General features: G+C 39.6%; 1 protein-coding gene across 1 annotated transcript in view; it reads right to left on the bottom strand.

Moving 5' to 3' along the window:
- The window catches only part of OTUD4 (OTU deubiquitinase 4), a 37556-nt gene extending 21703 nt beyond the window's left edge, over nt 1–15853 (bottom strand). Inside the window, exons 1-6 of the mRNA XM_061192568.1 lie at nt 15590–15853; nt 11263–11346; nt 8378–8428; nt 2961–3007; nt 2189–2261; nt 973–1054 (exon numbers count right to left, since the gene is read on the bottom strand). Of these exons, the coding sequence (XP_061048551.1) occupies nt 973–1054; nt 2189–2261; nt 2961–3007; nt 8378–8428; nt 11263–11346; nt 15590–15748 (496 nt within the window). The 5' untranslated portion in view covers nt 15749–15853. The remainder of the gene's footprint in view (nt 1–972; nt 1055–2188; nt 2262–2960; nt 3008–8377; nt 8429–11262; nt 11347–15589) is intronic.
- Nucleotides 15854–27128: the final 11275 nt, after the last annotated feature.

Below are 27128 nucleotides of genomic sequence, written 5' to 3'. Positions count from 1 at the left end.
GTCCACGAAGAATTCATCGACAATGGTGCCCACCCCCTAAGCGAGTCCCCAAGAGACCCCCTTTCTCACAGACCACCTTGCATCCATCCCAACATCATCCGAACCGCAGGTTCTGAGAAGTACAGGAAAGGTAGGCGCCGTGAGCTGTCCTTCCCAACGCTGAAATGTCCAGATTTTGACTAGCTGGGACAGGCGGAGGACATAGCCCAGGATACAGACAGCTAGACTCCCATATCTCAAATAGGTCAATTTAAAATTTTATATTACACATGTCTTTACTGGTCACCTCCAGCTAAAGAACAGAGGAAAAATGCCCATCACATGCCCAGCACCACTGCTTTGTATGAGTCATGTGCACTTTGTCATAATAGATGATAAAGGAGATAAAGTAAGAAGGCAGGAAGGAGCTACCACAGCAGTAATGCTCAACTGGGGAAGGAAGGGGTATTTTATCCTCCCAGGAAATACTTGGCAAAATCCGGAGACATTTCTGCTTGTCACATGGGAGAGAGAGCGCTACTGGCATCTACAGAGTAGATACTACTAAACATCCTATAAGGCACAGAACAACCCCCCAAACAAAGAATTATCCGGCCCAAAATATTAAGAGTGCCAAGGTCAAGAAACCCAGGTCTAGAGCCAAATACGATCAAATACTTGATTTCCTCTGTCATTTAGATTTTCAAGCTATACACTAACAGCTTTAAAAACACATACAAATCCTTATTACTGAAATTAATTACTGCAAGAAAAAAATAACTTTGTATTTACAAGCCAAACTCTAATCTATACTAGTGCCTTTTTTTTCCTACTAAAATAAGTTTTTATTATAGTATTAACATTTTTGGTAACCTAAGGCTCTCAGAAATATATTTTTACAACAAAACAGTGTATTTGCCCTGACTTGTTTGCATTAAGACTATAATGCTTAGGAAGAAAATTTCCTACATAAGCACAAGGGTGATTACTTACACTGACACACAGCAGAGCTCTCTTTATACTTTATGGGATAGACAATATCATAATGATTTCCATTTGAAAAACACAGTAATACCTGAAAGGGAAAAATAAAATACACTTTTCAGCCCTTCATATATGACATTTACACAGCAACTTACATCTCTAATATCTCTGAATTACTAGTAAATAAATTTCCTAGTAGGAAGTGAATATTTTAGAAGTAACCTAAAGCTCCAATGTGGTCAACTATGGTACATCCATATGCTGAAATGTTACACAGCCAATGAATCAAAAGTTCCTAGTGACTTGGGGAAATGCTTATGGGATCACAAAAATCACACACAATATATGAAAACAACATGATTTCAACTACCTAAAGATGAGGGTTATAAGACTGTAAGAAAATATTCTAAAACCTTACTTTAATAATGCTTACCTCTAAGAAGCAGAATCAAAGGTAAATTTTTTCTGCTTTACAGTTTTAAGTACCTTCTAAATAGTCAATCACTTATGTGTACTGTATGTGTATATGTAAGTCTTATGTGTATTAGCATAAGTCAATCACTTATGCTAAGAGAAATACACACTGATTTTGCTTAGATTATGTCATATTCCAAAAATTATACTGGAAAGGCCAGATCCAGAGCCAAGCACCTTGGAAACCTGCAAGTCCTTATAAAGGTCTATTTCACTCAGTTACCTGCCCCCTTACCCCCATTTGCATGGTGATAAGACACTTCAACTTGGCCTGGATGATACCAAAACAAGGTTCTCTAATAATGAATCATGTTTTTTTCCCGTTTCTAGGCTTCACATCATTTTTCAGTTGTTTCTGCTTTGTGACTAAATAATAGCACCTTAGCCAGTAAATTATCTTTACAATGGGAAATACATCACAATTACCAAAGTATTTGTGGATGCAATCGCAGAACTCATTTTCACAAGTTATATTTCTATTTAATGTTTACACTGATGTAAAATAGTAATAGTCTAATTAATCACATACACTACTATCTCAATTTTTTTTCTCTAGTAAAATGTTATGATAAGAGTTCAACATAGTGATTTGTGGGAAAAAACAAATACAAAATAATGTAACTCATGGATGATTAATAGGAACTTAAAAAAACTCAAAAAGTCACTTAAAAATTATAGCTTAGGCAGTCAAGATGGCAACTGAGTGGTTCTTTTACTTAAATCCTTTAGAAACACTTAGAAAAATTCTTACCTTTTCAGGAAAATTATTTTCAGTTACTTGTGAAGGAGAAACATTTGGTTCCCGGTAAATTATAAAATCTTTCCTGAAAATAACATGTAGAAATTACTTCTGATGAAATATATTTCATGAATTGAGATTTAATCACTCATTCATTCATTCACTCAAGAGCCCAGTATACACCAAGCAATATTCTAGGCACTGGAAATAGAGCAGTGAACAAAAGATAGTAATGGAATAACTAAGCTGTGACATACTTATATAAAAGTATCCTCGTAAAAAAATAAAATTTTAAATGTAATTTGCATATATGCAACTTCAGATATAATTCTAAAAGTAGACCTCAAAACCAGAGGAATTGTGAAGATGATATTTATAAGGACATTTCAAAAAGAAAAAATAGAGCATTCACCTGCTCCACTAATGGGCAAAAGTTGTAAAATTGACAATATAGTGTTTTGCCTTTGTTCTAGGGGCCATTCAGTGCTACCAGCCTTGACAGTAGGAAATCATTTCTCTAGAAGGCTGATAAGTGATATAGTTTATAGGCCTGGAAAAATTTTTATATTCCATTCCAAAAATATTTGGAAAATTAAAATCTCTATACATTGATACCTAAATGTCAAAATCTAACTAATGCAATTAAAAAAGCAAAACATTAGAAAAGATGCTTTCACAACCAAGGCATAAAACTGCTTTGCTATTTTAACAACTTGACTACAATGGAACATGTTAATTTCCCAAAGGCTTTATTTTTGTTTACCTACGTCATTACAGTGCTCACCTGTACATAAGAGAAAGGGCACTTATTTCCACTTGTCCAACCCATTCCTGTATTGAACAAAAAAAGTTGGCACATAAATGTCTCCTACTTTTTACAATACCTTAATACGTATCTTTATACGATACACCCAATTAGCTAGAAAAGCTCATTAATATTGTTAGTATTGTGAATGCTATAATAACATATACTAAAAAGCAGCCCAAGTTTCTGTCGCAAAAATCCTTAGTAACAGAGCTAGAGTAAGAGTTCCTATTGATGTGGCAAGATGACGGAGTAGTATCTCTAAGTTGAGAACTTGTTAAGGCAAAGCCTCTGCCCCCCAACCTAGCACCCAGGACAGAGCCTAGCGCATGACACGTGCCCGGAAAACGGGATGTGGACTCGAAGGAGAACTCAAGAATCAGGAAGGATGAAAAAGGGCAGGTCCCGTCTCTTCAGGATGATTGAAGGTACAAAGAAAGCAGTGTCCCAGCAATCACTTTAACATGTGGTAGAAGTTCTAGTACTAAAGGAGTCTCTTTTAAGTCCTTAAGCTTTTCAGAAGCAACGGGCCAGTATATATCAAAATTTTAAATATCCATATACTCTTTGACCCAGCAATTCAACTTGTATAAATCTATCCTAGGGAGTTCCCTGGCGGTCCAGTGGTTAAGACTCTCTGCTTCCACTGCAGGGGGCACAGGTTCGATCCCTGGTCGGGGAACTAAGATCCTGCATGCTGTACAGCACAGCCAAAAAGAAAAAAAAAAAAAATCTATCCTAAAGAAATATTTCATATGTCCACAAAAGTGTATATAAACAAGGATGTCCACTATAGCTATTTGTAATAGTTTAAAAAAATTTAAAGATAGCCCCAAGATTCCACTAATAGATAAGGAATAATTAAATAATTTTATGGTTCATCCAAACTATGTACGGAAACATCATGCAATCATCAAAAAGAATGATGAACTGACTTGGAAAGATCACTCAGATTATTATGTGTAAAAAGTAAGTTGGTGAAATAATCCTATTGTGCAAAACAAAAAATATATATATTCATAGAAAGACATCTGGAAGGATATATCCTAAGTTGACAGCAGACACAGGAAATTCAAGATGAGGGAAATGTAAAGATTTTCACTCTTCATTCTGTATTAAATCTTTCACCCTGAGAATGTATTCCTAAACTACTTGTGAAATTAGTAAAGACTTAATACCAAGAGTTACTAAAAATAATGAGCTATGGTAAATGAATGCTGCCACTTTCTCCTTCAAAGAAAACAAATTTGAGATAAGGAAAGATTTTAAGAGGATGGTTTGATCTCTCAGAAAAGAATCATCTTTCCCCCAAAGACTTTGCACTTTAATAGTTCTCAAAAGTTGGCTCTGTTTTTCAAAATGAAATGGGTGCCATATATTAAAACAGACTTCTTAAAATAGGCTTCTGCCTAACAATCCCAGCTTCTCATAAACTGCTACAAAAGACACCCTCTGGTATAGGGGAAATCCTTCCCTGAAACCAGTCTGCTTAGATCACAAACACAAGCTATATCTACTTTATGCAGAATCCATATATCCACTTTAGAAAATGGAAAATTATTCTACTAGTGTCAACAAAATACCACCTCTCAAATAATGTATCATTTTATAAATACTTAATCTTCAGAATAAATTCTGTTGTAGTCTGGTTAAGTACACATATCTATCATATGCGATATATGATATATCTTCTTGTCTATCGTGTCTTCTTGTCTTCCCTAACCAGGGTCAATTTTTAATTATTAAAAAAAAAAAAATCTATGTTCTATCAGTGTCTTCTACCTTAAGGCCATAATTTTATTTACTCAGCACTCTGTATGATGTTTAATCTACTTCCTCATTGTGGGTAAGAGCACAGCGTGTCTACAAAATCTACTTTAACTAAAGAACTACACTATATCAAAAAAACTAATTTAAATGTTCTTAAATAGTCCTCAAAGCAAACTTTTGTTCCCCAAAAGACACTCTTAAGAACACTAAAAGACAAGATACAAACTGGAAGAAAATACTGAAGAATATATATCCAGTACAGAATTTATATTCAATATAAAGTACTCTTATAATTATAAAGTACTCTTAAAAAACCAATGTAATAAAAAAAAAAAAGACAAAATCTATGAATAGACATTTCACCAACAAAGATATATGGATGGCAAATAAACACATGAAAAGATTCTCAACATTACTAGAGAAATCCAAGTTAAGATCACAATGAGATACCACTATACAACCACCAACACAGCTACAGTTTAAAAGGCTGAGCATACTGAGTGTTGAGGAAGATGTAGAGCAACTGGCATTCTCATATATTGCTAATGAGAAAGCAAAATGGCATAGCCACTTTGGAAACAGATTGGCAATTTCTCATTAAGTTAAACATAAATTTACCATATGATCCAGCAATTCCACTCCCAGTAGTATTAATCCAAGAGAAAAGAAAACATATGCCCACAGAAAGACTTGCAAGCAAATATTCTTAGCAGCTTTAATCATAACAGCCGCAAACTGGAAAGAACTCAAGTATCCATCAACTGGTAAACTGCTAAACTAACTGCAGTACATCCATACAGAGAATGACCACTCGGCAATAAAAAGGAACTACCGATACACACAACATGGATGAATCTCAAAATGTTTCCATTACGCTAAGTGAAAGAAGCCAGCCATAGAAGACTATAAACTATATCATTCCATTTTTTTTCGTCTAGAAAAGGCAAAACTTAATACATCAGTGGATATGGGGGAGGGGGGGATTAAGTGCAGAAGGGCATGAGAAACTTTGTGGAGTGATGGAAACGTCCTATACGATGTCTGTGGGCGGTCACACAACTGTATACATCTGTCAAATTTCATCAAATTATAAGCTTAAAAATTTATAGTATGTCAATTTCACCTACGTAAAGCTGACAAAAATATATTCTTGCAAAAAGTTTGAGGCATTTTTCAAAATGTTCCACTGGTATTTTTAAGTAAAAGGAGAAAGATGCTTTCTCTGAGAATTGGATGAAGCAATGGAGTTTATCCATCAACTATATTTCTCTTTTCATTTCATACATTCCATATATCAGGAGAAAGAGAAACAAAGGAAGACAAATATTTATTGCTAATAACGAAGAACAAACGACTGTCCTGTTCGGCAGGTACCCGAAACACCTGGAGGTTTGACCGGATTGGGGAGGGGTGCCCTAAAAGGGTAACAAATCTGGCTGGCCAGCACCCTGGGAAGGAGACACCTGTCCCACGTGCTCAAAACCACAGCAACCTGCCCTCCCCCCTCCTGCAGACCCCCCCCATCAGTCTCAGTTCAGTTCACACTGCCTCATTTCCTCCCTCTGTCCCCTTCTCTCCACTCCCACTATGTCTCTGCTATCCTTTCTCAGACCCTCATAGCCCAAGAGCCTGAACTGCTGCACAAAGATTACTATAAAATGACACTGTGGGGTTTTTTCTGATTAAAAATTAATAAACGGTCTTTGTTGTTTCCTTCATCTTCTACAAAGGAAACAAAAATCACCAGTATTACTACTACCTAGAGAGAACTGTTAACATTCTGGTGTTTAATTTTTCCTACCTGTTACATATAATGCAATACGGCTTTAACATGCACTCAACACACACAAACTGATCAATTAGGCACCCCAAATTGACAGGTAACCACGGGAAGTCCAAAAGCAACAAAATATATAATTCTTGCCTTCAAGGAGGCTTATAAACTAAGAGGAAAAAAACTACAAACTTCAGGAAAATGAATTTGTGTCCATTTTTGTGGGCAAAACTCAGTTTCAAAATCATGGAAATAAAAATGTAGTCATGAGTGGATTTAGAGAAAAGATCTTCAGAGGGTATTTGTCACCAAAACTGGAGTAACACCATACTTATTTTCCTTTTTTAACACTTACTATAGTGTGCCCACTTCTCCGTGTATTAAACAATTTTTTCAAAACCACTGGAACTAGTCTTCCTGCCTCTGGTCTCATCCACCTCCAAACTACCTTTACACAAGATTCTTTCATCCATCCATCCATCCAGTTAACAAAAACACGAGGCACTATTCTCACTTCAAAGCAGTGAACAAAACATAACTCACTTCCTGCCTCAAAAAACTTGAAAAACTTCCCAATGCCAGATTCCCAGGCCCCAGGCGCAGAGACTTCTATTTGGGTCTGGAATAGAGGCCAGGGATCTGCATTTTTCCTGATGCAATGGCCTGTAGGCGATGCTTTGAGAAATGCTGGCCTCAAGTATCAGCTCCAAGCTAATGAGGCTGGCACTGACGCTCTCCCATGAGCTCACCACAGCCTGCCCTCGGACATTTCTCACCACCTCCCACCTTCGTGTGCTCCGTGCTCCACACAAACCCAACTGCTTTCTTTATCTGTCTTGCGCACAATTTTCACTACCTGGAAATGCCCTTCACCCTAGGCATTTCTTATCCAGAAGCTCTTCAGAGTTCAAATGCCCTCTTACTCTCAAACTCCTGCTTTGCCTACCCAGCTAGGAATAAAACTGAATGCCTATAGCATCATACCTGTACTTCTTACGACACATACACCTTCTCACTGGTGTTAGATGTTCTTCCCTACTATAGGGAAACTCCTGAGAACAGCATCCAAATCCCAGTTACCTCTGCCTCCCAGGTGCTTGGCCATTCTTGGCCCACAACAAGCACTCAAATTAGGGTTAGGGAATTGAAGGGAGACACCAAACATTGATCAAACACCCTATTCCTATGTTATTATTCCCTTTCCTCCCTACCTGACTCCTTCTCTTAGCTTTTTCCTTTGCTAATGTCATTTTAAACTTAACAGTGATTACCTCCGGGGAGGAGGGAACAATCTACATGGCGTGCCATTAACATTTGGATTTTTACACAAAGAACATCAGTTTTGACAGCAGAAAAAAAAAGAAAAGAAAAATTCTTTTAACTTCCAAATGACTGAGAAAGTGCTGGCAATGGGACTTGGTGGGGAAGTACCGTCCTTTTACTCGCCACAGTCTCTCCCTGCTTCTCACACTGACCATGTTATGGGGAATGGAACCTCCATAAAAGAAACTGTCTTCTCAGTTGCCTAAGGAAGCAATCAAATATTGCCCTGTCCACCAAGCCCCATACACATACCAACACAGCACCCTGGAAATCATCAGCACTGTTATTTTAGGTCTTTTATGCTGTTATGACAGATAAAGATAGCCCGACTGTCTTTAGTGAGGCAGCAGTGCACAGTACACAGCTCCAACTGTCTTCCAATTAAATGCTGCATAAAACGTGCACCTAAGATAGTAAATGTTTATAAGGAAACCCCTCCATACACTGTAATATTAATCTCTCGTAATGAATTTTGAATACATTATTTAACATATAAAAAACAGAAATACGTCAGAAGATTACTGCATACCTGTGGGTTTTCCAAACGTTTTAAATATTCTTCAAATGACCCTTCTATAAACTGCAAAAAGAGAAAAAAGTCTATTACAAATACATCGAAGCAAAAGTTAATCTCTTCACTGTGAATTACTGAATTTTTACACAAACCTTGGATACATCAGTAATACTAAAATATATAGATTATAAATACACACATGCACAGATAAAATCTAATTATGAAAATATATACAAATCATTAAGAAAATATCATAAACATACAAAAGAATTTAAAGAAGGAAACACTGTCCGGAAACATTTCCTGGACAGGATGTGGCTGGGCACAGGGACAGCGTCTTGAGGAAGTGCTGGACAGCACTGTGCTGGGAAGACAGGAGCCACCTGGCCAGCAGGGGCAGGGCCACTCGGTGCGGTGAGCGCAGTGAGAGAGGAACTCAACTGCACACCTATTCACAGAGGGCCTGGAGCCCAGGCAGGACTATCAGACTGAGGGAGAAGACAGTTCAAGGTCCCAGCAGGTGACACTGTAAACAGAGAAATTACATGATAAAAGCAGCACTTAAAGACTAACCTGGTAATGGCCAATGCTTAGAAGAGAATTAAAGACAGATGCACTAGCTAAGAAATATTAGTTTACTAATAGCTATGAATATTCATTCTCTCTTAGGTCAGTTCTACTAAAAACAAGGACGAGAACTAATAATGCTAAAGATCTTTTGAAGAATCAACAAGATTTTTCTAATATGGCCTGCTTCATTGTTCCTTTAACATATAAAAAAAATTGAGTTTATTCAAGCTATATAATAATGTTTTTTGCTTTTCTCATAGCGATTCCACTAACTGAAAGATCTAAAAAGACATTTGTCTGAGACACCAAATTCAATTTTATTTAAATTAGTTAATTCAACAAAGTGATACACTTAAAACCATTAAAATACACTCCCCGGTCTATAAAAATCTTTTAAATGCCCATGGATTTTTTTAAGACGGAGATTAATTCCTTTATAGATTGTATACTGTCAAATTTCCAAAAAGTATCCTAAGTTTCAACACAGACTTGTAATAAAATAGCCACATATTTCAAATATCCCACCAATCAGAGGCTACTGTTGTGTATTCGTTGATTATCTATAGACTTAAAAAAAATAAAACCACCCCACAGAACCATTTAAAGTTGCAAAAGACCTAAGCCGTGTTCTGACACAAGCCTGCATCCAATCTGAGATTCTCCTTTCTAATCAGAAAGTATTCATCTAGGCCCCAACTAACCATGGTCAGTAAAAAGGCACACCCTTCTTCCCATGAGAGTCTTTTCCAATTCTGGCCAATAGAAACTGTTAGAGGTATTCATTATAAGGAAAGCAAAACTTTCCCCCTTGGAACTTTCAACCTCAGATCACACCTCCTGAGACTGTAGAGCTAAATAAATATATGCAAAGCACTTAAAACAATGCCTGCTGGCACACAGTAAATGCTCAACCAATGTCAGCAATTTCCACTGTTGTCAACCGTAGCCAATAACCGTAATAACTAATTCACCTGTAATTTCTTCAAATACTCAAGGACCACTCCACTCCCCTGCCATAATACTCTCTTATCTAGCCTCCACACTACCGGCTTTTTTTTAATAACACAAGTTTTCAAATCTCCTGATCAAGCAGGTACCTCTTCTTCCTGGAATATATTACTGTCCATCTTATAACATGGCACCCAGAAAAATGTCACCAGTAATAAAATTTTGCTTGAAAATAGGAACTCCAACCCAAGAACACATCTAAACACTATTTACCTATTAAGTCTTGGAATTGAGTTATATGCAAAGTGTCAATGTTCTTCTGGCAGTCAACGGGGGGAAAATACCATTGAAAGTTGTCAGATGATAATTCTAGGTCATAAAACCAATAACGCGTAAATCCTATAAGGCTTTCAATGTAAAATGAAAATAGGTCACTGTGGCATTATTTCACAGCCTACTACACACTACTGAGAAAATCACAGTAAGTTGATATTCTGTTAACTACTAATTAACTATACTACATTCTATTAACTACTAATCATTATTTACATAATTACAATGTTCTGATAGGTAGTTCACAATGATGAACACTGAAAATTAAAAATTTATAAATGCCTCCTGATAAAATCAAAGGCTCAACTCTAGCTATGCTCAGCGTATTTCTTATACCCTAAGTGTGCAATTTTTACAATTCACATGGGGTCACCAATCACAGAAAACTGTTAACCACAACACCCTACTCCCTGATCACAGCAAAGCTCACTCGTAATACGCAAGGGTCCTGCCCAAGTCATCCTTCCAGCCTCCACAGCTCAGTGACCCATCTGTCACAGAAGCTTTCTAAATGTCTGAATAAATGAATACCACAAAATGGCCTTAAAAAAAAAAAAATCACAGCTGTAACTGGATTTGAATTCAAATAAGCAGTTGTTTTTTTTGTTAATTTATTTTTTATTTTTGGCTGCATTGGGTCTTCGTTGCTGCGTGCGGGCTTTCTCTAGTTGCAGTGAGCGGGGGCTACTCTTCGTTGTGGTTTGCGGGCTTCTCATTGCGGTGGCCTTTCTTGTGGTGCAGCACGGGCTCTAGGCACGCGGGCTTCAGTAGTTGTGGCACGAGGGCTCAGTAGTTGTGGCGCACGGGCTTAGTTGCTCCACGGCATGTGGGATCTTCCCGGACCAGGGCTCGAACCCGTGCCCCCTGCCTTGGCAGGCGGATTCTTAACCACTGTGTCACCAGGGAAGCCCAGCAGTTCTTTTTTTTATAAGGGTTATTTTCAAAACCTGCATTAAGATCCAACCCGTGAAATTCCCACTAGACCATTCTAAAGGCTAAAATGTAAATATAAGTCAAGACACCATTACACGTTTAAAATTACGAATTACCGCTTCAAATTTCTCTCGGTTCTCTCGAAGATAATGAATACAGGCCATTCTGACTTCAACATGGCGAGACTGAGAGTGCAGCACCTGCAAAGGAAAGAGCAGTACACGATCAAGCACTTTGTTAGAAGATTCAAGCTACGACCTAGTGCCTTCTTTCACACCCAACATAACCTCACAACCAGCAGACATCAGTCTCCCTTTCCCTTTCTATCATTTCTAGCTCTTTATTCATTCCCACCTCTTCCACTAACCAGACAAATGACACGACACATACAAACAGCAGTACTTCTTAAGCCAGATGTCACTCTATAAAGAGCTTATTACCATTTCTCCTTTAAGTCACTGAAATCACTCCTTTGGGGAAATCTTTGTAAACTTAAGACACTTTCCTCTCCCGGCCAGCCCTCTACTATAACTTTGCTCTTCACAAAGCAAGGCTAACAGAATTCCTGCAGTGCAGTGCTTAGCCTCATCCTATGCTTGTGGCAAAAGAGAACAAACAGGCAACTTCAACAAAAATCGTCTTTGAGGCTTTATGCCCATAAGAGATAAATTTCTTTTTCCCGGTAATTTTGAACTATTTGTCTTATGTATAAATTTAAGTCCACCGTGGTTTCAGAAAAATTAAGGCGCTCATTCTTAAATCCTTTAGCTGTCAGGCTTACATGATTCTTGAAAGGACATCCCGGGAGCAACACACAGGATGCAAACGTGCCCCTGTGTGCTGTCATCTCAACAGCCTTGAAACTTGCCCTTTTGCCCCAAATCTTAAAGCACCACCTGAAATAAGTCATACTACAAAGATGATCCAAATCCTCCCATTTTGTAGCCTGTTTTCTTCTGTTAAACAACTAGTTCAACAAAAGAATAACTTACTGGCATTTTGTCTCTTACTAAAAGTCTAAAGCTTTGGTTTGAAACCCTTTGGCTAGTCTCCAATACTTTAACTACCATGCTAAAAAGAGTAGATTATTTTTTTTTCTATTACTAGGTGTCTCAAACGAAGGTGTTCCTGGTACTCCACAAGGTCAAGGTAGGAGAAAAAAAAGCTGACGTATAAAATAATCACATCTCAAACTACTGTCAAGGCGTCTTGAGAATTTCTATTATTATAAAGTAACTTTAAGAGTTATAGTTCCAATGGAGTGATTCTCCCTTACGTTCAGGGCGAGCAGAGCATTCAGGAAAAGGGAAGCTCCAGCTGCACATTCTACAGGTCACTGTGGGCAACAGCCAGGGCTCATGTATACCCACAGAACCAAAGGCACAACTGTTTAGACAGCTAGCAGGTCCCTGCACACTGAGACACACTGAAGATGCACTAGCTGAGGTGAGCAATGAATTTGTCTTCAGCATACTAGCTGGTTTTCAGCTTAACAGAGTATGCCGACATTGTTGTCTTAGGTACTACAAAAAAGCATCCTTACATATTCTAAGCTTCCAGCACTGAAGGACTGCCCAAATAGTAATAGATTTGAGTAGTAGAAAAAACAACCACCACACAATTTTTTTGCCAATTCAACAAATGACATTTAGCAACACTTCCTTCACAGAAGCTATGCTAGACACTATTATGAATCAACGTATTAGTCTGAGGAAACCACAGTGTCATCCGATAGGGCTTTCCTGCCACTAGTAAAGTGGAGCCAGTCTTAAAGCCATTTACCTAGCAACAGGTGGCAGACATAAGTGAATAAAGCTTATTTTCCATCAAAAACAATGACAGGCATATCTCTTGTTTTTTCTCCTCTTTTAACAAAGATTTTATTAGCACATGAAATCTGAACCTGTTACTCAGAAGCAAAACTCTCAGCAACTTCCGGTAAAGTGCGGGGTGCCGGGGCTTTACAAAGCCAAGCACTGTTAAGAGAAGCAAGGTTAAATGACAACTGTTTGAAAAGCATAATACTGTGCAAGTTCAAGGACACTCAAGAAGAATTCAAATGGTATGACAAATATCTTTGCAAATCATTATACACATGAAAATAAGCTGGAAATAGGAGGCTTTCCAATCTTTACTTAGGGCAGCCGGTGATAAACAGTGAGAAAGGCCAAGACACACTGCTTCTCCAAGTCCTCTAAGAGCGCCCTATTTTTAGCTCTAGGGCCACAGAGCTGATTCAGGTCAGGCCTCCTGTAGGCCCACGTCCAGAACTGTAAAAAGGGAAGGGCCTATCTAAATCAGGTAATTTGGAGGGAAAGACTCCTGCTAATTCAAGTCTCTCCCTCTCCACTCCCCCCGCCAAAGGCCGCCATTTAGATTACTTACTGTGACTCCTTGTTAGAAATTATAATTATTTTGATATTATTGGAGAAATCGTTGGCAAAAAAGTAAATCCTCTGCACACATTTTTAATGGGCAGCCTGAGGCTGCTGTTACTGTCCTCTGCCTCCCCCTGCAACGCACACACTGCCTTTGGCCATGAAGGCTATTATTACCTTTGGTCCTGTCTACTGAACAACTGAGCTGCCCCCAAGAGTCACAGTATTAAGCTTTCTAAAAGCTCAGTATACTAAAAGTCAGAATCACCTACTTGGAAGGGATAGTCCCTTATGCCTAACTTAAATCCCATCACAATAAGATACAATAAAATGTGTTAGCTGATGTTAGCAATGAGTTCTTAGTGTAACCAGCTAGCTCTTGTTCCTTTCTACTTAAAAATAGAGATTCTGTACAATCAAGTTTGCCAATTATCTACAGCATGTAGTACCGAAACCAGACACACCTTTCTGCTTCAACATAAACTAGGATGTAGATAATCCAACTCCAAATAAGCACCATACTTCCCTTATTTCTATTTGTTTCCACCTCCTTCCTTACCGAATTCTTGCTAGAGCTAACAATATGTATCAATACGGACTGAATTCACTTCCACCTCTTCCTTCTGCTTCTGGAGGTGCTAAGGAGTCCAGGGAGGCTGAGGCAGAGGAAGCAGGACAGATGGAGATCCAGGAAACTCACGAATGGGACAGACTGTTTACCTACTGATAGTAAAGACTGGGATGTGTTTGTGTGAACAAATCCCAAAGCAACATTAGAACATCCTAAAATTCTAAAAGTAAGAGACATCTATTGAACTAAAAAAGAGCTCGATTTGGGAAGCTTTGCGAAGAATGTTTGAATGACAATGCCTGCAACAAAATGCAAGGTTTGGACCTTTGCTAAATCAATTTCTTGTTTAAAAAAAAAAAGATGTTATGCTACTAATGTGAAAACGAGGGCCTTTGGAAAATAAATCGCTGGCCTTTGGATGTTGAAAAAAATAAGAATAGACTGGTCTATAGATGTTAAGTAAAACATTTACTCACAAATAGAAATTTTGAAAGCTACTTAGCATTCAAAAAAGGTGAGAGAAAGAGAAACAGAAAAACTCCAAAGGCGGGGAGGAGACGGGAGGGGTGGACCTTAGGCCAAAGGAAAGCAAACTGTGAACGGTAGGAAATACACACCAGGGCAGTAATGTGAAACTTTTGTCCAACTATTTCAACAGCTATTTTTCAATACAAGATGGGTTTTGGTGACTGCATACCTACCAACTACAGTATTATTTAACAAGGAATAAGCTCTCTTACAAAAAAAAAAAAAAAAAAATCAGAAACATCCTCCCAAGAACTGTGTTAGGAAGTGATTTTGACCATTAAGGGGGAAAAATTCGGCCAAGGGCCTAAAGAACCCCAGATATACCCTTCCTTCCTACCACCAACTCCAAAACAAACTTTTTTTAAAAGTCACTTATTTTTAGTACTCCTACACTGCCTTGCAGAGCATTAAAAAAAAGAGTGAAATCTGCTCAAAGACAATTCTTTGCAAACATTCTACGTTTTCCAAAGTCTGGCTTTCCCAAACTGTACATTTTCCCCCTTCTGATTCAGGCGGACATCGGCGGGCTTGGCTACCCCCCGTTCCAAAGTCCAGCAACAGGAAAAAAAAATCATGTTCCGCGAGTCAAGTCTGGTGCACCACCTCCTCTAGGAAACATTCGGTTTACTGGTGGGAACGCTGTGCTTATAAAACCAAGAGGAGGGGAAAAGAACATTTCGCCCAGTCGCCAGCCATCAAGCAAGGGTACAAGGCTCTCCGCAGGCCTCACGGGCTGGCCTCAACTCATTACCTCTTCGCCAGGAGGGACAACACCCAGATAATTTACAGGTTTTTAAGTTTCGATTTAGAGCTTCCAGACCCAGGGCAGCGTCCGGTTCCGGCGCGACAATGGGCCGCTGTGACGACTGCGGGGCCACGCGCAACCCGGGAGGTAGGCGGCCCGGCCCGCCCGCCGCTTCCCACCCGGCCCCGCCGCCTCCCCCCGCCCGGCCCCCGCCCCATTACCTGCTCCGCCACGGCCCGGAACAGGCACGACCCGTCCTTGGCTACCAGTTTCCGATACAAGCCCAGTTTCCGCAGATAGGCGTCCATGGGCGTCGCGTCCTCCCGGGGCGCCGCGCCGCCCTGGTCGCCGCCGTCTGGGGCGCCGACGGCCGCCTCCATGTTGCCGGTCGCGCTGCAGGCCCGGCGCGGCGCGGGCTAGCCCCACATGGCCGCGCCGCCGGCTCCTCGACGCCCGGGCCTGGGACGGGCGGCGGCTCGGGCTCGGGCTGGGCACGCGGCGGCGGCTGCAGGCGGCGGCCCGAGGCAGCGGTCCGCGCGCATAGGGGAGCCCTGCTTAATGCATGGCCAGGCGCACGCGGCCACCTCCCGAGGGCCCACGCGCCCAGGGGCAACGGGGGGGAAATTCACGAAAACCCGAGAGCGAGGAGTCACTTCCCGGCGGCCTCGCCGCCCGGCTCAGCAACTGCGCCCGGGGGTCGCCGCCCCCCCAAGTTTCCTTGTCCCGACCCGGCGGAGGCGAGGAAAGCCCCGCACCCGAGCGCGCGCGGGGCCGGCTCAGGTGAAGCGAGGCCTGCGGCCCCAACACCGGGAGCCGAGGAAGCCGAAAGAGAAAGACGCGGCCTTTCGTCTCCGCACCTCGCAGGAGGGCGCCGGAGGGGCGGGGAGCGGGCGGGGGCGCCCAGCGGAGGGCAGCACCCTCGCAGCCCAGATTTTGTTTTCGCTTTCGGCCAGACAGCGGAGAGGACGGCGGGAGGTGTAGTTTGGACAGCGGCAGGAAGTCGGCCTGCGGCGGGCGGGGACGCGCGGCCGGCCTACCCGGGGGAGGCGCCCGGGAGGCACGGGGACTACAAGTCCCTACAGCGCGGGCGCTGCCGCCGCCGCCGCCCGGAGGCGGCTTCGCGTTTCCCGGGCACAGCGTCCGCGAGCAGGCCGAGGGTCTCAGCCAGCCGACGCGCAGCAACCTGCGCGCACCGCCCCGCCCGGCCGGCCGCCCACTGCGCCGCGGGGCCGCAGGAAGTGTGCGCGCCCTGCGTGCGTGGAGTTACCAGGGACACTGAGGCTGCTGGGTCGGCCCTTTGTGTATTTCCAAACAGAGGGCGCACCTGTCTGCTCCCCTCCCCCCGGCCTTTTCTCCTGGCGTTTCCATGGAGGTGGCTTTAAGGGCTTAAACAGAAAATAGAGCTAATTGGCGACGGTTCCTGGAACTGGCACCGTGCGGGGCGACACAGGCTGTGCATAAATCAACCGTGGCCTGCTGATTCCTATTAGAGATTAGATGTACAGCTCGTGCACTATAGCAAGATGATGCCTTTGCCACAGACATTTTGGTTCACCGTGCCACTGTAGCTGCCCACCCCGGCACAAAGAGATGGTCGCCGGCCGGAAAAACTTAGATATTTTTTCTTGAAAAATTCATCTCGTAATTGCTTGATAACGTGCTGGACTTGCCCTGGGTTCCAGCAGTGCTTGCTGGAGGATTCCCGTTCAACTTCCCACCCTACGAAGTTGAATGACAATTTATGCTTTGGAACCTAGAATTTATCCAGCATGTTTTTGTGACACCAGAATTTTATTTTTACTGAAGTACAACAGCATCTGGTGTCCTAATCATTTAAAGACATGGTTAACCATAAAATCTACTCCAGCCTTGAGGCCATGGTGCGCCAGGATGGGGCTGGGGGGACTGGAGAGTTTCTGTAGGTTTAGACATGTGGTCAGACTCTGGAATGGGGGCAAGGCAGGCCAGATGGTGAGAGCCCAGTGCAAATTACTGAACGTTCTATTTTAGAAATTTGTTTTCGGTACTTGGTGCAAACAATGACTCCCATATTCACTTTCCTTTGAACTTCTAAATTTGATTTCTTAAGGTTTAAAGATTCAATATCCAATTTTTTGTATTAGAGAATACAAAAGAAGTATTCTAAATGAATTTTCTTGTCCCATTATTAAATTTTGTACGTTTTGTAGAGAAATAAACACTTCAGAATCACTTTTAGAAAAATCTAGTTTCAAATCAAACCTGTTGCTTTTCTTTCTTTAGAAATATATACATTGCATATACTTCTCATTCCACTCAAAAAGAATTATGCAGTATTGCTACTACCTACAACATGGCTTGCTTTTCTTTTTTTTTTAAATATGGCTTGCCTTATAAACCCACAGAGGAATTGAAAGTAAAGTAATATCTAAACTATAGAGCTTAAATATTGAATTCTTAAAATGAGTAGATTCTGTAGTATTAATAAGCAATAGACTTTCTGATATGCCAAAAGAAAACTATGCCTTTCCTAATATTTATGTTACTATTCCTTCAATAAGAATTCTGAAGCTTATCTCATATTCAATATGTATTTATGGGAAATCTACTGTGTCTAGCATGCTAAGATTGCATTGCTAATTATCTTGAGGATATATTAGAAACATATTTCCAGGGGCTTCACGTTTGAAAATTTATCAAACCTTACTTTGTAATTGAAATGTTCATGATTACATTTGCTCTAATTTTTTTAGAAGTCATTCAAAAAGCTTTGCTCACTTTTTATATGCACAATAATTTCATTTTGAGTGGCTAACAGTGTTTCAAGCATATTTTCCATTTTAAGCCTTATCTATATTTTAATCTTATTTAAATGTGCTTACATACATATATTTTTAATAACGTACGTAACATCACCATTTTCTAAAGCCCCCAAATTCCTTTGAAATACTTTGAAAAGGAAACCAAATACATCATAAACACTACAATGTCTCTATTTTCCATTGCAAAAATGTAATTCACTGATAATAGTATAATCAAATGGATATGATCATTTAAGTATTCTGGTTGGCACTAAAGTTGACTTTTGATATTTTTTAAAATGAATTATTAAATACTAAGAAAACAGAGGCCTTTATCAGAATTCATCGCAATTCTTTGTTATCTTGTAAAAATGTGGTTTGTTATCAGAAGTATTAGAAGAATAACACATTTCCAGTCTTTTCTACACATGAGGTCTTGGCAAAATTACTTATTATCCTCACTCTTACTGAATGAGTGCAGAACAGCCTCACTCCAAACTGGCTGCTTTGGGTTCCAAAATTAGAAGTAAAACACCTGTTGTATCCGACCCTGGGCCTGTTTAAGGAAATCCTTTAGGTATTTTGAGACCTGATCCAAGACAGACCCTCTGTATGCCAAATCCCCAAATATAGCTCACTGTTTAGGCAATGTTAAAGGATCCTATGACTTTAAACTGGACCAATACTTACAGAAATTCACTTGCTTTCAAATTCACTTGTTGACATTAACCTCTGAAACTTTTCAAGAAACCACATCTGATTGACAATGTTCGCTCTGAGGAAGCCATTTCTGATTAGCAAAAGTGAAGAACAGACATTTTAATCAAATATAACCTGAAGGATTCAATGCTCCTTAGAACCTAACGGAATTAAAGTCATCTCATGCAAATGTGTCGACTTTTTTTCTTGTACACAGTTAAATACCTCAAGTCCGTTTGTTTGCTCTGACACACTTTGGAGATAATTGTATCCGGTGGAATTTTTTTGTTCTAAAAAATGGTAGATTTTCCGCAGTTTTTTTTCCAATAACAGGTTAGGTGTTATGGTAGCCAGCCTCAAAGATGGCCCCCAATGATCCCTACCTCCTGGTATTCACACTCCTGTATAATTGCCTCCACCTTATAGCAAGATTGGTCTGCTTGATCAATAGAGTAGAGCAAAAGTGATGGTACATCACGGCTGAAATTAGGTAATAAGAGACCCTTTTGGCATTTTGGTGTTCTCTTACACTCCCTCTCTTGTGGGGGACTCTGGTGGAAGCTGGTTGCTATGGGTCCTGGACAGACTTACGGAGAAGTTCTCTTGGTGGGGAACTGGAGCCTCAGCCAACTGCCATGTGAGTCACCTTTGAAGTGAGTCCTCCAACCCAGTCAAGCTTTCAGACGACTGCAACCTCATGAGAAACCCCGAGCCGGAACCGTCCAGCCAAAGTCTGAGATGCTTTTTTTTTTTTCCCTGACCGGAGATTGAACCCGGGACCCGCCAGTGAAAGCATGGAGTCCTAACCACTGGACCACCAGGGAATTCCCCAGGTCTGAGATTCTTAATTCTGAGATTCTGAGATTCTTGACCTCAGAAACTATGTGAGATAATAAATGTTTGTTGTGTTAAGCTCCTAAATTTTGGAATAATTGGTTATACAGCAATTAGTAAGTAATACAGATAAAACACTCCATTGTTTCTCTTTACTAGGTAGACATAGAACGTATGTCAATAATTCATGAAAATAACCACTAATTTAATATCCTTAGTGGTTTTACTATTTCTCTAAGTAAAGTTGCCAGTAAGTGGAATTTTTTTTAATTTATAAAATCCTTTACAAAAATAGAAAAACCTAAAATGTCCGGGCTTCATTGTCCCATAGCATTTTGGTTTGTTTTCTATAAAAATTAAAGTAATTAAATCCCACAAGAAACCTATTTTATGAAGAAAGACCTATTTCTTTCAGATCCTATGTGCTAGAGACTGCTAACTGTCCTCCACTTTGCATTTTATTTCTCCTGAATATTAGCTGGATGGCCATGCACACATTTCCCAGCCTACCTTGGAACTAAATGTGACCATGTGACTATTGTAGGCCAATGAGATGTGAGCAGAACTGATGAGTTTGGGACTTCCCTGGTGGTGCAGTGATTAAGAATCTGCCTGCCAATGCAGGGGACACAGGTTTGATCCCTGGTCTGGGAAGATCCCATGTGCCGTGGAGCAACTAAGCCCGTGCGCCATAACTACTGAGCCTGCGCTCTAGAGCCCGCGAGCCAGAACTACTGAGGCCACGTGCCACAACTACTGAAGCCCGCGTGCCTAGACTAGAGCTCATGCTCCACAACAAGAGAAGCCCCCGCAATGAGAAGCCCGTGCACCGCAGCAATGAATAATAGCCCCCGCTCGCGGCAACTAGAGAAAGCCCGCGCACAGCAACAAAGACCCAAAGCAACCAAAAATTAATTAATTAATTAATTTAAAAAAATAAAAATTTTAAAAAAAATTGATGAGTTTAACTTCCAGGTCATCTCCTTAAAGACGAAGCCTCCTGCCCTCAATACTCTTTCCTGCTTCCTTTGGGCTCATTAGAAAACATGGTTGAAACAAAGCCAGCATTGGTTACAAAGACAACACCCTAAGAGGACAGAGCAAGGAGATGAAGGAAACAGGGTCCCTGAATGCTTCAAGGCAATGGAGGCTTGGACTATTTTGTGAGAGAAAAATAAACTTATTTAACCAACCATTTTTTGTTGTTGTTCTTGTTACAATTACTTAATCTATGTATTCTAGCATATTTTTCTTTCAATGTTAAATAGGTAGTGGTATTTGGGGCCAAATAGAATTTATGTACAAGAGTTACATCCTTAGTTGCACAGAACATTTTTTTTTTCTGGAAAGTTCAGAAAAAAATTTTTTTCCTGAAAATTTGGGAATCCCAAATGTTGAAAGACTTCCATAAAGGTTTTCTGATGTTATTTCAACCAATGACTTTCTTCATCACCAATCTGCATTCTCCTTCAGCTGCTACGTTGGCACTGTTGGCTACCTCCTCATTTTGAAACTCTCGTGGGCTTCAGGGGATGAACTAAGTAAGTGGAATCAAACTATAGTTTAGTTTCTCTTAGCAGCTGTCACTTCCTTGTGAGGTCAGCACATTGCCATGCCCAAACTTGAAAGGCTAAAAATCTCACAGTAGACTAAGGCTCTTATACAAACAGCTAGTCAGAATCCGCCATCTCTGCAAATAAACCCCACAGATTTCCAGCCTTTTACCTCTGCTTCCACTACCATCTCTTGATTCCCACCCTGAGAAAACTCACAAAGTTGCCTTACAAGGAATTGACTTTAGCTCCCCAGTGTGGGATTGTAAACTCTTTGTAGGTTTATAGAATTTAATATTATCTTGTATTTCCCAAGTGACTAAGAATGTATTTGCTTTTGTGTATTCAGATTAGCAATTCAATAAATATTCATTTAATATTTTCATGTATTTCCAATAAATCTCTCGATGAGAAAAATATTTAGAATGAAGATGTATAATTATGGAACCTGTAGTTGTGGCATAAATATTTGGCCAAGACTGTGTGTCAGGTTATACATCATATTTTTCTTTATAAACAAAGAATTGAAGAGAATGTAAATGTTCAACACTAGCAAATTGATTAACTACATTTTAATATGCACAAACAGGGGACTTCCCTGGTGGCGCAGTGGTTAAGAATCCATCTGCCAATGCAGGGGACACGGGTTCAATCCCTGGTCTGGGAAGATCCCACATGCCACGGAGCAACTAAGCCCGTGCGTCACAACTACTGAGCCTGTGCGTCTGGAGCCTGTGCTCCGCAACAAGAGAGGCCGCGATAGTGAGAGGCCCGCGCACTGCGATGAAAAGTGGCCCCCGCTTGCCGCAACTAGAAAGAAAAGCCCTCGCACAGAAACGAAGACCCAACACAGCCAAAAATAAATAAATAATTAAAAAAAAAAAAACTTTATTGCTAAAAACTGCTAACCATCACCTGAGCCTTCAGTCAGTTGTAATCAGTTTTTGCTGGAGGGTCATGCCTCAAAAATATTTGAAATATTGTGAGAATTATGAAAATGTGTCACAGAGACATGAAGTGAGCAAATATTGTTGGAAAAATGACGCCAAAAAACTTGCTCAATGTTGGGTTGCCACAAATTTTTGATTTGTGAAAAACACAATATCTGTAAAGCGCAATAAAGGAAAGCACAGTAAAATGAGGTATGCCTGTAATACCATTAGACAAAGACATATAAAGACAAAATTATACTGCTTAAGATGACTGCAATATAAAATACCAATACTTTAAAATTAAAGTAAGAACATATAATAAGGCACTGTTAATTAAAATACAAAAGTGTACCATCATAATTAAAACTAACATAGATGTGGAACATACTACTGTTCCATAGATGTGGAACATAAAACTAACATAGATATGGAAGAGCACTGTAAAAATTAAGTGAAATAATTTTAATAGCTTTATTGAGAATGTAAATGACACACAATAAAATGTACATATTTAAAGTGTACAATTTGATAAGTCTTGACGTATGTCTGTATCTATGAAACCATCACCACAATCAAGATAATGAACATATCCATTACCCCACTAAGTTTCCTATTCCCTTTTATTATATAATCTCTTTACCCCATCCCTCCCCAACCCTCAATTCATCATGTAACTACTGCTGTTTTCTGTCACGGTATTAGTTTGCTAGGGCTGCTATAATAAAATACCACAGACTGGGTGGCTTAAACAACAGAAATTCATTTTATCACAATTCTGAAGTGTAGAAGTTCAAGATCAAGGTGTCCTCAAAATTGATTTCTTTGAGTAATCTCTCCTCAGCTTGTAGATGGACATCTTTTCCATATGACTTCACATGGTTTTCTCTCTGTATTCATCTGAGTAGAAATGTCTTCTTTAAAGGATGCCAAAAAAAAAAAAAAAAAAGGACGCCAGTTAGATTGGATTAGAGCTCACCCTCATGACCTTATTTTAAATTACCCCCTTAAAACACTATTTTCCAAAACAGTTACATTCTGAGGTACTGAAGGTTAGGACTTTAACAGATAATTTTGGGGGGATCCAATTCAGTTCATAACAGAAACTGGAGATTAGTTTGCATTTTCTAGTATTTTATATGAATGGAACTCTTTCTAAATGAACTCTTTTTTGTCTGACTTTGTTCACTCAGCATATTTTTCTTGAGATTGATCCATTCATGTGTCAATAGTTCATTTCTTTTCATTCCTGAGTGGCATTTCATTGTCTGGACACACACATTGTTTATCCATTCACCTGTTGATGGACATTTGGGTTATTTCCAAGTTGAAGCTATTAAAAATAAAGCTGCTGTGAACTCTTTATTTCTCTTGGGCAAATTACCTAATGGCTGGGTCATTTGATAGGCGTGTGTATAACCTCATAAGAAACTGCCTGTGATATTGGGATTTATAATGAGAAATATATATATATAGTCTTTGTTCCTCTCAGTTCCTGGCACAGAGCTCCTAAGCTCTTGGAATTTCCTAAATGAAGAGAGTGATAAAGGCCCCTTTGTTCACAGGCGGCTTTTTTGGAAAACCCCTCGGTAACCTAAGGATGGGCTGGTTGACTGGGGAACCAATTATGAATAAAGGGTTGGAACCTTTAGTCCTACCCCAGCTTCCTGAGAGGAGAGAGGGGCTGAAGGTTGAGCTCAATCACGGATGGCCAGTGATTTAATCAATCGTGCCTATGTAATGAAGCCTCCATAAAATCCCACAAGGACAAGATTTGGAGAGCTTCTGGATTGGTTAACACAGGGAGATTCGGGGAGAGTGGGGCGCTCAGAGGGGGTGGAAGCTCCATGCCCCTCTCCCCATACCTTGCCCTTTGTAAGACTTTGCCTGGGTTCTCTCTCTCTCTGTACCATGGCCTAAAACCTCTCTCCAGACATTAAGCTGGGGTAATAGACTCACGACATCTGTTTCCCATCTTTCAGTGATCACTATCCTTTGTTTTCTAACATCCATTGTCTTGAAAACCATTGTTTCATATATTTTGCCTGCATTTTTGGTTATTTCAGGAGGGACGGTAAATAAATTCCCTGTTATTCCATCTTGAGTGGAATAACAGAAGTCTGAAGTGATCATTTAAAAACAAATACAAAACAACATAATGAGTGTTTTTATAGATTTTTTTTTTCAGTTAGGATCACAAAATAAGTCTAGATTGCCCTGATTTTGATGCCGTCTGCAGCACTATCTTGACTCCTACTGGAGATTCTCTGATCCCATTCATCTCTGTATCTTGATCTCTCATGTCTTGTTGAGATAGTCAATCTAACCTTTAGAAAATGCCCTGTGCCTTCTTCCCACCATGTGGCAATGGACAACCACAAACTGATATATACAAAGATCATTCTTCATAAACATTCTAATTTTGAGAAACTGTTTGTCTCATTACTTTTATATGCTGATCTAGGTTTATTAATCTGCTTGTGTGAATATACTTTTATTTGAAGGTTTGTTCAGCAAATCTTTGCAGTGGCTAAATTTACAAGTTACAAAAATAGAGGGGTACTATCAGAGGAGCAAGAGTTTAAACAAAAGCTGACAATAGAATCATACATGAAGAGAAAAGTTTTTCTAAAAGTAAAGGAAGTACATATATGAAACACGTAGCAAAGATACATTTTCACTGAAAAAATAAAATGGAATCCACCAGAAAACTTTAAGAATTAGTGAACAAGTTCAGCAAGGTTGTGGGATACAAGATCAATAAAAAAATTGTGTTTCTACACAATAGCAATGGACAATCTAAAAATGACATTAAGAAAACAACTCTGTATACAATGGCATCACAAAGAGTAAAATCTCAGTAATAAATTAACAAAAGAAGTTCAAGAACTTGGGCAAAACTGCATTGCTTGTTGAAAGACATTAAAGAAGACATAAATACATGGACAGACATTGCATATTCATGGATCAGAAGACTTAATAATGTTAAGACGGCCATTCTACACAAATCTACAGATTGAACATAATCCCTATTTGTTTCTCCAAAAAATATACAAATGACCAATAAGCACATGAAAAAAATGCTCTTCGTTAATTATGGTTATGTAAATCAAAAGCACAATGAGATACCCCTGCACACCCACTAGGATGGTTACAATCAAAAAAGACAGACAACAAATTTTGGTGAGGTTGTGAAGAAATTGGGACCCTCACACATTGCTGAAGGGATTGTAAAATGGTGCAGCCACTTTGGAAAAACAGTTTGCCAGTTTCTCGAAATGTTAAACATAGAGTTACCATATGATCTAGCAATTCTAGTCTAAGGTACATGTTCAAAAAAATTAAAACGGGGAGGGGGAAAGGTAAGCTGGGACGAAGTGAGAGAGTGGCATGGACATACATACACTACCAAATGTAAAATAGATAGCTAGTGGGAAGCAGCTGCCTAGTACAGGGAGATCAGCTTGGTGCTTTGCGACCACCTAAAGGGGTGGGATAAGGAGGGTGGGAGGGAGACGCAAGAGGGAGGGGATATGGGGATATACATATGCATATAGCTGACTCACTTTGTTATACAGCAGAAACTAACACAACACTGTAAAGCAATTATACTCCAATAAAGATGTTAAAAAAAACCACAAAAACACATGTCCACACAAAAACTTGTATTCTAACGTTCACAGCAACATTACTCATAATAGCCAAAAAGTAGAAACAACCCAAATGCTCATCAAATGATGGACGGGTAAATAAAATATGGTATAGCCCTTTAATGGAATAGCATTCAGAAATAAAAATGAAAGAAGTACTGATATACACTACAAAATGAATGAACCTTGAAAACATTATGGTAAATGAAGAAAGCCGGTCACAAAAGTCCACATGTATAATTCCATTTATACGAAATGTCCAGTATAAGCATATTCATAGAGACAGAAAGCAGATTTATGGTTGACCCAGCCTGTGGGATGGAAAAAATGGGGAGTAACTGCTAATACATACAATTTTTGAGGGGGGATGGAGCTGTTCTAAAATTAGATCTTGGTAATGGTTGCACAACTCTCTGACTATACTAAAAACCATGAAATTGTGCACTTTAAAAGAGTGAATTTTATGGCATGTGAATTACACTTCAGTAGAGCTGTTATAAAAAGTAAATAAAATGGACTGCAAGTATCTGAAATAAACTTAAAAAGCCAAAAATGAATGCATTTTACTATTTGCCTTCAAGTCTACTACAAGGTTCAGTTTTATAAAGTGAGTACATTTTCTTGTGCCAAAATCTACTATGTTTTCAATCAATTCAATTAGTGTTGTTTTCCTTTTCCTCAATTAGCAAAAACAGTTAAAATATTTAGTCTGATTAGTTTCATAATATAATAAGCATATTGGGTATTATTCTTCCAGGAAAAACATCTGTAACTTTACTAATAACACTTTCAGTCTTTTAATTATCTGTTTTTATGAAAATCTTATCCATAGTTAATCTAAGATGTAAAAGAGGAAAATAGAGTGGCAAGAAAAATTAAAACTTAATGCCAGTAGAATGAGAAAAATGTAGCAGGGTATGAACTTTCTACTTGTTTTAATATGTTTTCTTTCTTTGCAATAAACACATTCTAGGGAAGAAGGCACTTCCACTGCCACTCCTGAGAACAAATAAAGTATTTCCCTAATCTGTGTAAAGACTCATCACTAGCCCATAGACTATTGAGCTAAGCATGGGTTTTAACAGGCTATCAAGGTCTGTTGTGAAGGAAATTTAAGAATAGGACATTTGATTTGTGTGCCACTATATAAAAAGAAAATATATGTATAGGGCTGACAGCATGTGGAGAGAGGTGAAATAGGGGCTGATTCTTGGGATATAAACGTAGGAAAAAATGTCAGAGAAAGTAGGAGCCTCATGCCCAAAAAATGCCAGATGAATGGACTAAGGATTACTGGGAGGCCTTACTGGCTGGC

This window comes from Eubalaena glacialis, chromosome 5, assembly GCF_028564815.1.
Source record: "Eubalaena glacialis isolate mEubGla1 chromosome 5, mEubGla1.1.hap2.+ XY, whole genome shotgun sequence".
In the NCBI taxonomy this organism is placed as follows: Eukaryota; Metazoa; Chordata; class Mammalia; order Artiodactyla; family Balaenidae; genus Eubalaena; species Eubalaena glacialis.
Note: the sequence above shows the minus strand (reverse complement) of the source record. Positions and strands in the feature narration are given on the sequence as shown.